The sequence below is a fragment of the Erinaceus europaeus genome, chromosome 14 (assembly GCF_950295315.1).
Source record: "Erinaceus europaeus chromosome 14, mEriEur2.1, whole genome shotgun sequence".
In the NCBI taxonomy this organism is placed as follows: Eukaryota; Metazoa; Chordata; class Mammalia; order Eulipotyphla; family Erinaceidae; genus Erinaceus; species Erinaceus europaeus.
In genome coordinates, this window is record NC_080175.1 from 11021933 (window position 1) to 11035438 (window position 13506).

At 39.9% G+C, this 13506-nt stretch overlaps 1 protein-coding gene across 2 annotated transcripts in view; it reads right to left on the minus strand.

Annotated features, from left to right (window-relative positions):
• Window positions 1–7206: 7206 nt before the first annotated feature.
• The window catches only part of LOC103109394 (pancreatic triacylglycerol lipase), an 87399-nt gene continuing 81099 nt past the window's right edge, over window positions 7207–13506 (minus strand). For both annotated transcript variants that reach the window (XM_060170952.1, XM_007518454.2), the window contains exons 7-13: window positions 12965–13084; window positions 12739–12858; window positions 12148–12266; window positions 10762–10894; window positions 9269–9377; window positions 8600–8764; window positions 7207–7317 (exon numbers count right to left, since the gene is read on the minus strand). In XM_060170952.1, the coding sequence (XP_060026935.1) occupies window positions 7254–7317; window positions 8600–8764; window positions 9269–9377; window positions 10762–10894; window positions 12148–12266; window positions 12739–12858; window positions 12965–13084 (830 nt within the window). In that variant the 3' untranslated portion in view covers window positions 7207–7253. The remainder of the gene's footprint in view (window positions 7318–8599; window positions 8765–9268; window positions 9378–10761; window positions 10895–12147; window positions 12267–12738; window positions 12859–12964; window positions 13085–13506) is intronic.

The following is a 13506-nucleotide window of genomic DNA, read 5'->3' on the forward strand; positions in this document are numbered from 1 at the left end:
TGTTAGAGGTCTAGTCCCATCATGTCTGTGTGGGAATCCTAGGATTCCCTGACTAGGGCCGCAGGTGATGGGGTGGCCTGGTAGTGATTAAAGAGTCATCATTAAAGTGTGCCAGTCTCTTGCCCTTACTCAGCTTTTGTAGTCCTTACTTTGACTGACAGTAGTTTCTTTCTATTCAATTGTTCTCTTGTTTGTTAAGGGACATAATTCATGCCTTCACTGTACTTAGAGTCTATTGGAGGGTGAGTAAATAAAAAATTTCCAAGGTGTTTATTTCACTGTCACACAGTTTCTTCTTATGTGTTAACAAGAGAGCTAAAAAACATATATCCCATAAAATACTTATTTGTCTATGTAAATCTCTATCTATCTATCTATCTATATTATTTCCCATTACATGAAATTTAGATTATGTTCTAGGGATATTTTATATAACACAGGCAAAGTGTTGAGCTGATAAAGAGATGATTTCAACTCTGCACTTGGGTCAGGACACTGGCATCCCCAGAGCACTTGGGGTCTCAGCTCATCAGTCAGGGAGTCCTCCATCATCTGGCTGTCGTGGGACTCAGGGAATAGACACTGCACTGGGTCTTCTCCTAGCTCTGAAGGTGTCCCTAGTTCTCAGAAGAGTGTTTCATACATAGCGGGTGTGCACTATGTGCTTACTGAGTAAATAAATGCTTCTTCGTCAAGACCATTCTAGTCCTATCTCCTACAATGCCCCTCTCTGAACACTGCCAAGTCATAAACTATTGTGGAGTTTAGCAAACTCTCCATATTCAGGCTAACATAGTGAGGAGATAAGCTTCCCCTAAAGCAACAATGCTTTCTTTCTAGTCTTTTTTTTTTTTTTAACACAGAACCTGAAATAAAGACTTGGGTGCAGCTAGTTTACTTGGCTGTGACTCCCACCCCACCCCCCCCCCCCCCCGCCACACACACACCAGAAACAGGAGTCCAGGAGTGAGCAGGATAAGGGAAGAAGAAAAAGCTTCACTGGAGTTTGATTCTGTTGGAATCTCTGAAACACAGAGGGAAAGAGTCACCATTGTTCACAAGATGAGGGTAGGGATACTGATGGCCTGTCTTCACCCTTTAACCTGGTTAAGTGCACATATCACCATGCACAGGGACTTGGGTTCGAGCTCTACTTCTCATCTTCAGTGGGAATGCTTCATGATCAGTGAAGCAGGATTGACGCTCTCTCCCATTCTCTCTCTCTTCCTATCTCCTCTCCCTATCAGTTTTTCTCTGTCCTGTCAAATAAAAATAGAAAGAAAAAGAAAAAAAAAAGAAAAAAACATGGCACTGGAAGTGGTAGATTTGTAATGTAGGCTCTGAGCTCCAGCCATAACCTTGGTGGCAAAAAATAGAGAAAGAAAGAAAGAAAGAAAGAAAGAAAGAAAGAAAGAAAGAAAGGAAGGAAGAAAGCATTATGATGCAACAGTACTGATATCTCTTCTGATGGAGTTTGATTGTTTGATTGGGACGAAGAAATGTCTGGGGTATGATATCAGAGGGTATTCCTAGGATTTTGCAGGTTGATTCAAATCTAAGACATCAAGCTCCTGTTTCTTTTTTGTTTCTGGGTGGTTGAGTTTATATTTATGAAGAGACTTGCATTTATTTATGGTTTCAGAACTCTTTCCTGGGTTTCACTTTGGTGCAGGGACAGTATTGGGGGTAAAGTCCCTATAAAACAGATATAGAGGGGCTGGTCATTAGGAGTGCACAGAATTTCACGCACAAGAACTGGGGTTCAAGGCCCTCATCCCCACCTGCAAAGGGGAAGCTTCAGAGCTGTGAGGTCTATCTCTCTCTCTTCACACGTACTCACATGCACACACACACACACACCCTCTTCACTTGCAATTTCTTTCTGTCTCTATCAAAAAGGAAAAAGAGATAGAAATGGCCACCGGCTCCAGTCAGAGAGGGAGAAGGAGAGAGAGACTGATGCTCAAGCAGGAAACCACAGCACCAAAACTTCCTCCAGTATGGTGGGGGACCAGGCTTGAACCCAGGTGGCAGGCTTGACAAAGAAGGCACAGATGGAGACCCCAAGTCTCTATCTGCAATATTCTGGCCTTTAGGTTCATGATTGGTCAACAATTTGCTCTGCTTTCTATCTTAACTCTTTTTCAGCCACCAGATTCCAGGAAGTTCCAACTGGACTTCCTTGGGCAGATGACCCACCAATGTGTCCTGGAGCCCCACCTCCCCAGAGCCCCGCCCTACTAGGGGAAGAGAGAGACAGGCTGGGAGTATGGATTGACCTGTCAATGCCCATGTTCAGCATGGAAGCAATTACAGAAGCCAGACCTTCCACCTTCTGTACCTCATAATGACCCTGGGTCCATGCTCCCAGAGGGTTAAAGAATAGGAAAACTATCAGGGATGGGGATGGGATATGGAGTTCCAGTGGCATAAATTGAGTGGAATTGTACCCTTCTTATCCTGTGGTCTGTCAGTGTTTCCATTTTATAAATAAATAAAAACTTAAAAAAACCTGCAAATATCTGTTATTATACTGCAATTCTATCTAATAAAGCATTTAAGAGTTTTAAAAAGAAAGAAAGAGAGAGAGAGAGAGAAAGGAAGGAAGAAAAAGAAATAAAGCACACACTATTCAGGTGAGTTACTTCATGGATCCTGCACTGAATGTTCTTGTAAACATAAATTATTCTACCAAATGTAAGCTTTAAATGTTCAAATCCTTTCACAAGTTCAAGGCATTGGGATTTGAGGGAGTGGAGATCAGTCAGTACCTGAGCCTCACGTACGTGTGATTTACCACTACCAGAAAGACTCATTCTTTTAATTCAGATAGAGGGAGGTTGGGGGGAAGGAGAGATATCACAGCACCAGAGCTTTCCCCAGTGCTATTATATACCCATCTAGTGCTGGCACTCAAACGTTGTCCCCTAGCATGGCAAGGCTCATGCCTTACTGGGTGAGCTATCTTCTCTGGTCCCAAGGCTATGGGGGCTTAAAACTGTGTAGAGGCAGTGGATACTTAAAACTGTGTAGAGAGTAGATTTTCACTTGTAGTCATTGAGACGTTAACTAAAAAAAGAAAACATTTTCCCCACTCTTGTGTGTGTGTGTGTGTGTCTGTGTCTGTGTGTGTGTCTGTGTGTGTGCAGGGTTGGGGTAAGGGGGACAAGCATTTCTACATGCTCATTAGGGGACTAGGGAAAAGAAGAAATATCTCTGAGGTCCAGAACTTCAGCAGCTGTTACACAAAACAGAGATAAGCCTTGGTGCCCTAGTACAGAAACAGTAACCAAGGCCACTGACAAGTCCAGCAACCCCCAGAAGACAGATGGAACCTTTCACTTCAAGATGTCCTTGGGAGAGCCTGGATCGGCCAGTGAGAAGCCTTGGGATGCGGGCAAGCTGTAAAACTTTCCTGTGCTTCCCTTGAAAATGCACCTCACCAGACGTGTTATCACCTTTAGACAGGTTGATATGTACCCTGGCACAGGATGGGGAAAACTAGGCAAAACTTGGATTCAGCTGTCTTCTGAAAGTGCCACTCAGAGCAGCACAAGCCTGAGTAGAATTCAGTCAGCTCTTAACATCTAATGTTGGAAAGCAGAAATAAAGCCCAGCAATTATAGGCTAACAATCACATGCTATAAGTTTATCATTTTTGTATAGGCTGACCCATCTTTTCAAGCTGAACAAGTTCCTGTTTAAAGGGGAAAAATGATTTAGGTCTCTAGAAATAACTTATCCTAAAATGTACTGAGACCCGAAATAGGTGAGCCATCTGAGTAATTTTAATAGGTGAGTTGTCTAGACTCCTTTAAAAACAATTAAAGCAACTTGCAACCTGCTTCTTTGTGATGAAAATGAATACCCTCCTTAACAAAAGGATTTTCTAACTGGTGTGTTCTGAAAGAATAAATTCATTTAAATCCCTCAGTTCTATGTAATTACTTGAGTAAGTTTGCAGGTAAATTTTCTTTTTATTCCCTTTATTAATTGTTTTCCGTATTGTTGAAATTTCACGAGATATTAAAAGAAATTGTAATTTATGAAGCATTACTATTATTTTGCCAGAGCACTGCAGCTCTGATTTACAGTGGTGTTAAGGATGAAACCAGTAGAATCAAAACCTCAGGCACTAGAGCCTCTTTGCATAACCACTCTGCTACCTTCCTGGTCCACTGCAAACCTTTCTTGTGTATGAGCTTTGTGCTAATTTCTCTGTAGAGAAATGTGGGACTTCTGGCTTGGGGAGATAGCAAAATGTTTCTGCAAAAGATTTTCATGTCTAAGGCTCTAAAGTCCCAGGTTCAATCCCCAGCACTATCATAAATAAACAAGAGCTAAGCAGGGATCTGGTCTCTTTCTCTCTGCATTTCTCTTTAATTAAAAATGTATCATAAATGGTATAAAGATGATACCTTTAGCCCACCTGCATGTTAGCTGTCAGGCTCAAGCAAAAATTAGTAAAGTCATGAAGCCCCCCCCTTGGAATATGCCTAAAATACACTTCCTAGCTTTTTCCAAAATAGAGACCCCCAAATCTTATCTGCTATATATTTTTTTGCTTCCAGGGTTATTGCTGGAGCTCAGTGCCTGCACCGAGAATCCACTGCTCTTGGAGGCTATTTTTTCTCCTTTTATTGCCCTTGTTGTTTTCTCATTGTTGTGGTTATTATTTTTGTTGTTACTGCTATTGTTGTTGGGTAGGACAGAGAGAAATGGGAAGCAGTATCTCGTTTATTAATCAGATACATCGCCTTTTATGCATCTCTTCACCAGAAGTGACAAGGGAAAGGAAATGACTAGGAAAGGGGGTGGAGCAAAAAAAAAAAGAGCGCAAAATGAACATAGAAAGCTTCCATCTAACCAGTGAGGATTAAACCAATACCCTGCAGGCAGGGCGGGACCCAGGTAAAACAATGATTATGTAAATAGACCACATCTTAAGTAATGCAACAGAAGGGGTCTTAGAAGCAGAATTTAGAAGCATACCAACATGTTATATTAAGTAAAGTGTTTTCAAATCCCATCTACACACCAAGAGACCAGAATTTACCCATCTCACCCACACCTCTACCCTCAACTCCATATTTAAATATCCAGCTGTCTACTACTTGACATTGCCAATTGTGTGGAAATGTGTGGAATTATACCATTCATATCCAACAGACTTGTCAATCACTATTAAATAAATAATAAAAAATACATTAAAGAAGGCAGGATATTTAAAGTGTATGAAAGAGAGTGACAGAATCAGTAGGTGGTATCCTATTTATTTATTTTTTCTTTTTCCAGGACTGGGCCCTGATGCATGCAAGAGTTCACCTCTTCATAACTGCTTTTTCATTTAAAGAGAGGCAGGGTATAGGAAGAGAAATAGAAATACTACAGCACTGGAGCTTCCTTTGTTGTCTTGGCACCTCCTTTGTGGTGCTGGAGATTGAACCTTGGCTATATTCATGGCAGGGTATATGCTCTGCTAGGCGAACTGTCTCTTTGACCCAGCATCTGAATTTGACATGACTAAATCTGGCCTTCTTCCTCAAACATACACATCTCAAAGCATCCCCCATTTTAGTCAATGGATCTCCTTCCTCCCAGTTGTGTGACCAATACCCCTTGGCTCCCTTCTTTGCATTCTTCCTTTGAGGGTGCATGCCTATCTGGATGCTGCTGTCATGCCTTGTCCTGGACTGTGCCTTGACTAGCATCAGTCAGTCAGCATGTCCCTTTGCCCAGGCCATGGGATACTCAGAGTGAATCTCAATAATTTTGTTTGGAAAAGTGATGGGGAATTATACTTCCTCTCTCTTACTGGATACAAAGAAGTCAAAAGCCCCAATTATAGTAGCCTTGGTAGAAAACATCACCAATGACAAGAAAGAATAAGAACTGAAGGACAGTGGCTCTTGAAGACATTGGGTTATGGGAGCAAAAAAGAAACAAAACCCAAAAACAAACCTTAACCCTTCCCCACTTCTGGCCTTCCCAGTCTTATGAATCATTAGGTTTCTTTGTGATTTAACCTGGTCAGAGTTTCTTTGTGATTTAACCTGGTCAGCCTTTTTGGTAAGTTAAAGTACCCTAATTAATACAGATTGATTATTGGTAGAACAAGTCTTCCTGTTTCAATCAGATTGCCTATATGCTGGTGAAACATGACAGGAAGATTGTTTAGGTGCCTCTGTGCCCTTGCTTGTGTTGTTTCTCTCTCTGACATGCCCTTCTGACTGTGTTCTCTTAGCAAATACCCATGCATGTTTGAAGACCAAGTACAGATATCCCTTTTTCTTTTCAGGTATTACTGATAGGACATGGCCTAATTTTCAATACTCAAATCTAGTGAAAAAAATAGTTTCTTTTCATTAATGAAATGCTTACTCAGGAAATATTCATTTAGTCTGGCACATGACAAAACTCCTTAAGAAGTTTGCAGCGTACAAAGAACACAAGTCATTATATGGAGAGCTGAATGCTGAGATGGGAAAAAATGTTTCATGAGAAAAAATGGACACAGGCTCTACAGTTAGTGGTATTTATATACTTTTCCCATATTTGGGAGCTACTCTCTGCCCTGATCCAGCTTTCTAGTCCTACTGACAAAATCTCACCATCTCACCTTTAGGCCACCTGCATGTTCGCTGTCAGGCCCAGACAAAAATTAGCAAAGTCCTGGGCCCCTTGGAATATACCTAAAATAGACCTATTAGATTTTCCAAAATAGAGACCCCAAATCTCACCTGTTATATGTTGTAAATCTGTTATACTTTTAGGTTCCTGATTATTAAACAAATTGTTCTGCTTTATATCTTAATGATTTTTCAGCCACCAAATTGAAGTTGCTACCAACTGAATGTCTCTGGGCAGACAGCCTCACCAATGTGTCCTGGAACCCCACCTCTGAAGACCCTGCCCCACTAGGGAAAGACAGAAACAGGCTGTTAGTATGGAATGACCTGGCAATACCCATATCTAGTGGAGAAGCAATTACAGAAGCCAGACCTTCCACCTCCAGCATCCCGTAATGATCCTGGGTCCATGTTCCCAGTGGGATAAAGAATAGGGGCACCTTCTAGTGGAGGGGATGAGGTATAAAACTCTGGTGGTGGGAATTGTATGAAACTGTACCCCTCTTATCCTACAGTCTCATTAATCATTATCAAATCAATAAGATAAAATTAAAAATGGACACAACAACAAAGAATGCATTCTTCATTTTATTAGCAGAGTCAAAGCTTGCATGCTAGTAGTGTTTAACATGGGGTAAGGGTGAGCAGAACATCTTCTCTTACAGTTTCCAGACTACAGAAGTTGAATCTGTAGAGAGAAAACAACAAGTCAACTCTTCCTGGTGTGCAGCTGGTATGGTGGGCATAGCTGCATCCTCGGAACTCTTGATCTGACAGACTGGGACACCCTGTAGTCCAGACCAGGTATTTGCTGAGGAAAGAGCTCCTACTTATGTGATCGTCTGTAAGCTTTCTCCAAGCAAAAGGATGGACAATCATCAGGTTCCACTTTATTATTTATTTTCTTTTCTCACAGGGATCACTTTCCTTTGTTGCCTGGTGCTCCAGGTATTAGAAACTGCTATTTCATATATTTTTACTGACTTTTTTTTGTTGTTGCTCCAGTTAAGAAAATAAATCTGGTTTCTGTTACTCCATCTTTTCAAAAAGCAAAAATCCCACACTGGACTTTTTGAGGACTGAATTGCATGATAATGAAAGAATGGTAGAACTGTGCCTCCAAATATGGATATATTTCACTGTCGTGATTATCATCATCACCATCATCTCACTTGTCCTGGTAGGCTACCATGACTGATATCTATTTTCCCCCCTCTAATTGCTGGGGCTTGGTGCCAGCACTGTAAGTCCACCACTCCCGGTGGCTATTTTTTTTTCCTTTCCACCCCCTCCATTTTATCCAATAACATCTACAAACATTGAGACTGGAGGAGGAGGTAGAAAGGTAGAGCAAAAGACAAGACGCCTACAGATCTGCTTCACCATTTATGAAGAGTCCCCACTACAGGTGGGGAACAAGGGCTCAAACCTAGGTCATTACACATGGTACTATGTGCACCTAACCGGGTGTGCTGACCCTTGGCCCTTGGCTAATACACACTGATACGCACATTTCAGTCTTGGTGGGAACTAAGAGTTGACGTTTATCTTCACTAAGAGGAACACAGCATTGAATAGTTCATTGGTATTATATGAAATGTTAAGAGCTTTTCCTAACTTAAGTGGTAGTTTGGAGAGCCAAATGTGAGTCAGGATGCTTGGAGAAAGAGAAATGTATTTAGCATGCTCATAGAACAGGACACCGCTGCTATGTGAAAACATTCTTTTCACCTTAGGATGATAAAGATAGATTCTCCTAACACTTAGTACATATCAGATTAATAAACACTCATCCACAGTCATTCTCTAAAGATCTGCACTTTCCTCCAAAGAAATACATGGTATTAGGAAGCAGTTGCGGCTGGCATGTAGGAGAACCATTATCAGAGGTTTAAGCTGAAGTACACTTTCAGTGAGACCAGAATTCTAATGTGGCACAGTACTTCAGGTCTCTCTGCATTATTACTTACACTTTTCCATCGCTGCTTTCCACTGTGATCTTGGAAGCTCCCACTCTGGGTAGAGTTGGGTTGATCACCTTGTTGTACCAGACAAATTTAACCCTCTGCACATCACCGACATACACATCAGAGTCAAATTCATTGGAATGAGTACTGTCTGGTCTCAGAGTACCCCTAGGACATTGGAAAGTTAATGAAAGCATTAATGTATGTAACTATACATATAAATATACACAAACGTGCTTCTAAAACCAGCTTACAATACACCTCTAGTTGGGTAGTACATTCATCATATAAGTGGGTCTGTATGCCATGTCAGTTAGGTAGTTCAATAGCCATCAGTAATTCATATGACTTTAAGATTGTCGTTATTTTAATAAAGCTTCCATATGTTTTGGCAATAGTCCTCCCACCATTTAATAAATAATGGCATAATTAGAGCATCTTTTTCTGATTGATTCATGGGCAAAAAACTTATTTCCTAATTATAAATCAGAGCCACACATTAAAGTTAACATCAGATTTGTCCTCAGGAAATAGTATAGAAAAAATAAAAATAAAAACAGATATCTGTTTGAGGTATTTCTATACAGAAATAAATGAACCTCCTACCTATAACATACATGACATGCGTTAAATACTCCACTATATAAGAAGCTTGAAAGTGTTTTCACTCACTTGAAAACTTCGTACTGCTTGCTGTTTCCTAAGCTTCCAAACAAGGAAACAAGAATGTGTCCTGTAACCTTCCTCCCGGACAGTGTGACAGTTACCTTATACCTCCAGCCTGCACAGGAAAAAGATTTGCAACATGTCAGCTTGCAGAGACAACACTTACTGGAAATGGGTCTCTACTACTTCAAGATTTTGAATGATGGTATGTGGTATTATTGGTTCTTCTGACTAGTTATAGGTATCTAAAAATTTATCTAAAAATTGACAGCACAGGCACTGGGAGGGGGGAGGAACATAGAATCTTTTCTTTTCTTTTTTTTTCTCCATAGAATCATTTCAACGTCAGTTGATTTTGAGCTGGAGGACTGAACAACGTATATAGTTTTTAAACCTAGTAATTTAATAAAGAATGTTACCAGAACTTTATGTTAAAAAATAGTAGAAAAATAAGGGTTTGATTATATCATTTCCAATTTACTTCAAGTCAGTAAATGTTGGAATACTGTTCACTTTTTGTTGAAAAAATTTTTTTTAATTCTTAAATTCAACTTGCCATTGGAAATGCACTGGTGTGTGGTAACCAATTTCTGGGAGTAATCACTGGTGACCTACTAGTGTGTGCAATTTAGGGCTAACCTGGACCAAATTGAGGGCAGGAAAACATTTGACTTGGACATTTAAAATCTGTCTAACCTTGCTGACTCCTGTTTTAATGCATTTTTTCCCCTCCACTGGCCATAAAGGAAACCAAGAGTTAGTCTCCCAGCTTCACCCTCCCTTCATACTCCAATTTCCATCATCCCTGGAGTTTACAAGCTCTTAGCTCTGCCAAGTGATTTCCATTCCCACAACTTCTGCCTTGTCAGTCCTGGATTATCCTTCTGCTTCTACAAAGACTCAGAAATGTGTACTGTGAAACCCTTGACTGAATATACAGAGGCTGCAGGAGATGAAGCCTCCGGAGAAGAAACTGATTTTTACGTCTTTGAGAATTCAGGCCCTGAACTCTTCTGCTAAGTGAATCACAGTTACAATGAGGTCGATATTGGAGGGGTTTTTTTTTTTTCACATTGAGGAGGGGTGTTTATAATTTGTGTATAGAAAAGCAATTATATATATATATATATATATATATATATATATTTAATACACACAAAATATATCAGCGTTAAGACTTGAAAGCAGGAGTCGGGTGGTAGCACACGTGGCGTCAAGCACAAGGACCGGCGTAAGGATCCTGGTTAGAGCACCAGCTCCCCACCTTCAGGAGAGTCATTTCGCAGCTGGTGAATCAGGTCTGCAGGTGTCTACCTTTCTCTCCTCCTCTCTGTCTTCCCCTCCTCTCTCCATTTCTCTCTGTCCTATCCAACAATGACATCAATAACAACAATAATAACTACAACAATAAAACAACAAGGGCAACAAAAGGGAATAAATAAAATAAATATAAAATAGCAATAATAATAATAAGACTTGAAAGCAAATAAGAAACTTACGGCCGAAGTTGCTGCTCTCACTGCCAGTGTTCAGGAAAAATTGCTGGAACATTTTACTTGTTTTATCAGCAAATCCATCAGCATAGTGGCCCATCTGTGGGCAGCCTCCACTGGGGCAAGGGAAGCACTTGTTCTAGAGAAAAATTATCCAGTGATGAATAGAATACTTTTTCTTTTAATAGCATATCATTCTCCTGCTTGTTGTCACAATTCAAATATTCTAGATTCAATTCTGTTCTGACCATAGATGAGGACTATGATAGTCTGAGTATCTCATTAAAATAACTTTAAAAAAATAATCAATCATGCCAAGGAAATAACATTGGAATATATATATATACATATATACATATATATATATATAATAAACCAGAGCTACGTCGTGCTCTTGAAAAAATTAAAGAAAAAAATACATGTATTATATCTATTTTTAAAAAATATTAATTATCTTTACTTATTGGATAGAGACTGCCAGAAATTGAGAGAAAGGTGGAGACACAGAGGGAGAGAGACAGAGAGACACCTGCAACACTGCTTCACCACTTGTGAAGCTTTCTCCCTGCAGGTGGGGTCTGGGGGCTTGAACCTGGGTCCTTGCACATTGTAACATACATGCTCAAGCAGGTGTGCCACCACCCAGATCCTATGTATTGTATCTCTATATATTGCATCAACCATTTCACTGTTGAACAGAATAATACTAACAAAAATATCATAGGATCACACACACAAGAAAGAACAAATTTTGTATACACACATATAAGTATATAAAATCATTTCCCTTTTGCCTCTCTAAGTTGTTTCATTTGTCTCTAGACATCTATCTCCTTGCAGGTGGTTAGAATGTACTTTAGAAATATTGCAAAAGAAATCAGGAGTTGGTGATCTGTTCTTGATGTACAAAATAAACCTCCTTTGAAGGACATTAGACTCAAAACTCAGGGTTTTCATAGCTCCCTTAGCTCCCAGTTCACATAACAAAGCTCTAGAGGATTCATATCTGAGAACTGGCCCAGTCTGAAGAGAAAGTACTACCATGGGCCATGCTTGTCTGCTGCTACAGTGACAGTTCAGATTCTCATAAGCACTCTCCCTCCCCCCTTAGAATTATTTCCCAAAGAAGCTAGAAGATAAATCTGATACACAGAGAAGTAACAGAGAACAGGGCAGACATGCTACATTTCAGTTTAGAAACCCATTTCTTTAAGGTTCTCAAATGCCTTATCACTACTAAAGTAAATATGTATGATATAAAATATAAGTCATGTGACTTTAACATAATGTCATATGATGACATTCACTGGATGTGTTATGAGTAGAGAATTATACCAGTCATGAGAAATGATGACCACAAGCTTCCTTAAGTACAAGGTAGAGTCTACTTACTGCACTGAAAACACTGTATGAGGCACAAGGGTATCCAGTAAAGCTGTCAGGGTGGTTGATACTGTAAGAGTAGTATTTGTAGCTTCGTAGGTGATTACAGGCCACAAAGTCACGAGTTCCTTTGATGTTAGACATGATTACACATTAGTGAGAGAGAGTTTCCTTCCCCAAATCAGTACTAGGATCAGAAGATAGACCTTGAATATATTTCTTTCTTTAGTGTCAATTTGTGGTGGTCATACTTCAGTCATGTCTAAATGTATTGTAATTCATGATGCAGTCAGAAGTTATGAATTGTTTAGGAGTCTACTAGTTCTGCCACTGTGAAATAAAATGGACAAATATATATCCATATAGCTATAAATATGATTCAGCTATACTTTCCCTGAAGTAGATCCTTGGATGGTTGTTTTCAAAATATTTCTTTCCTACAGTCCCCATGACCACAATGAAAAATCTGTGTCTGAGAAATATATTTCGAGACTCTTTGCAATTGAAAGTGAGAAACCTATATAAATCTTACTTAAATACTTAGCAAGTTCAGTAGAACAAAGCAGAAGAAATAGCCTTCCCAGCACATAAAGGTTTTACCTTCCCAGATCCCATCAATGTCCACAATCTGAGAGAGAATGTTCTTCTGACATCCAGGCATCTCTTTGCCTCCATTGGGGAAGAAATCCATGTGACCCACAGTTTGGCTCATTCCAAATCCTGTGGAGTCATAAAATATGTGGAAGTTAGTGTGACTGAGTAACATCAAAACATGTTAATGTATGGACTCAAAAAACACTCTAGGAAGATGTATGAGTGGATTTACCCATATTGGGGATGATGGGGGCAGCATCAGTGTGAATTACATCCACAAACTGGGCATCTGAGGGATCCAGTCGGACTAATTCTGGTGTACCTTCAAAGCAAGGTTCAGCTGGATCCAACCCTAAAGTAAAACGGGAGCATTCTGTTAATATCTATGGGATTATTTGCACATTCACCTGTCTTCATTAGTTACTGAGTGACACCATCCTTGGTAGCTGTGAACTGCACATGAAAGAGATTTCCTATTTTACCCTTTTCTGAAGGTAAATCTTTCTAGTTTATGACATGCATGAATGGGAATTTTCCCTAGATAGGGAATTGAGTTCTATTTCGGGATGTTCAATCCTCATCACTGACACAACCCTGGTCACTGGCAGCAATTGCAAAAGTAAGAATCTAGGAAGCATTATGCTCTTGAAGACTAAACTTCTGTGAAGAAGGCCTTGGCTTTCATGGTTCTTGAGATCACAGCTTCATATGGTACCTGACTGAGCAGACTCTGCTAAACATTTATGAACAGAGAAAAAGAACATTCTCTCCAGA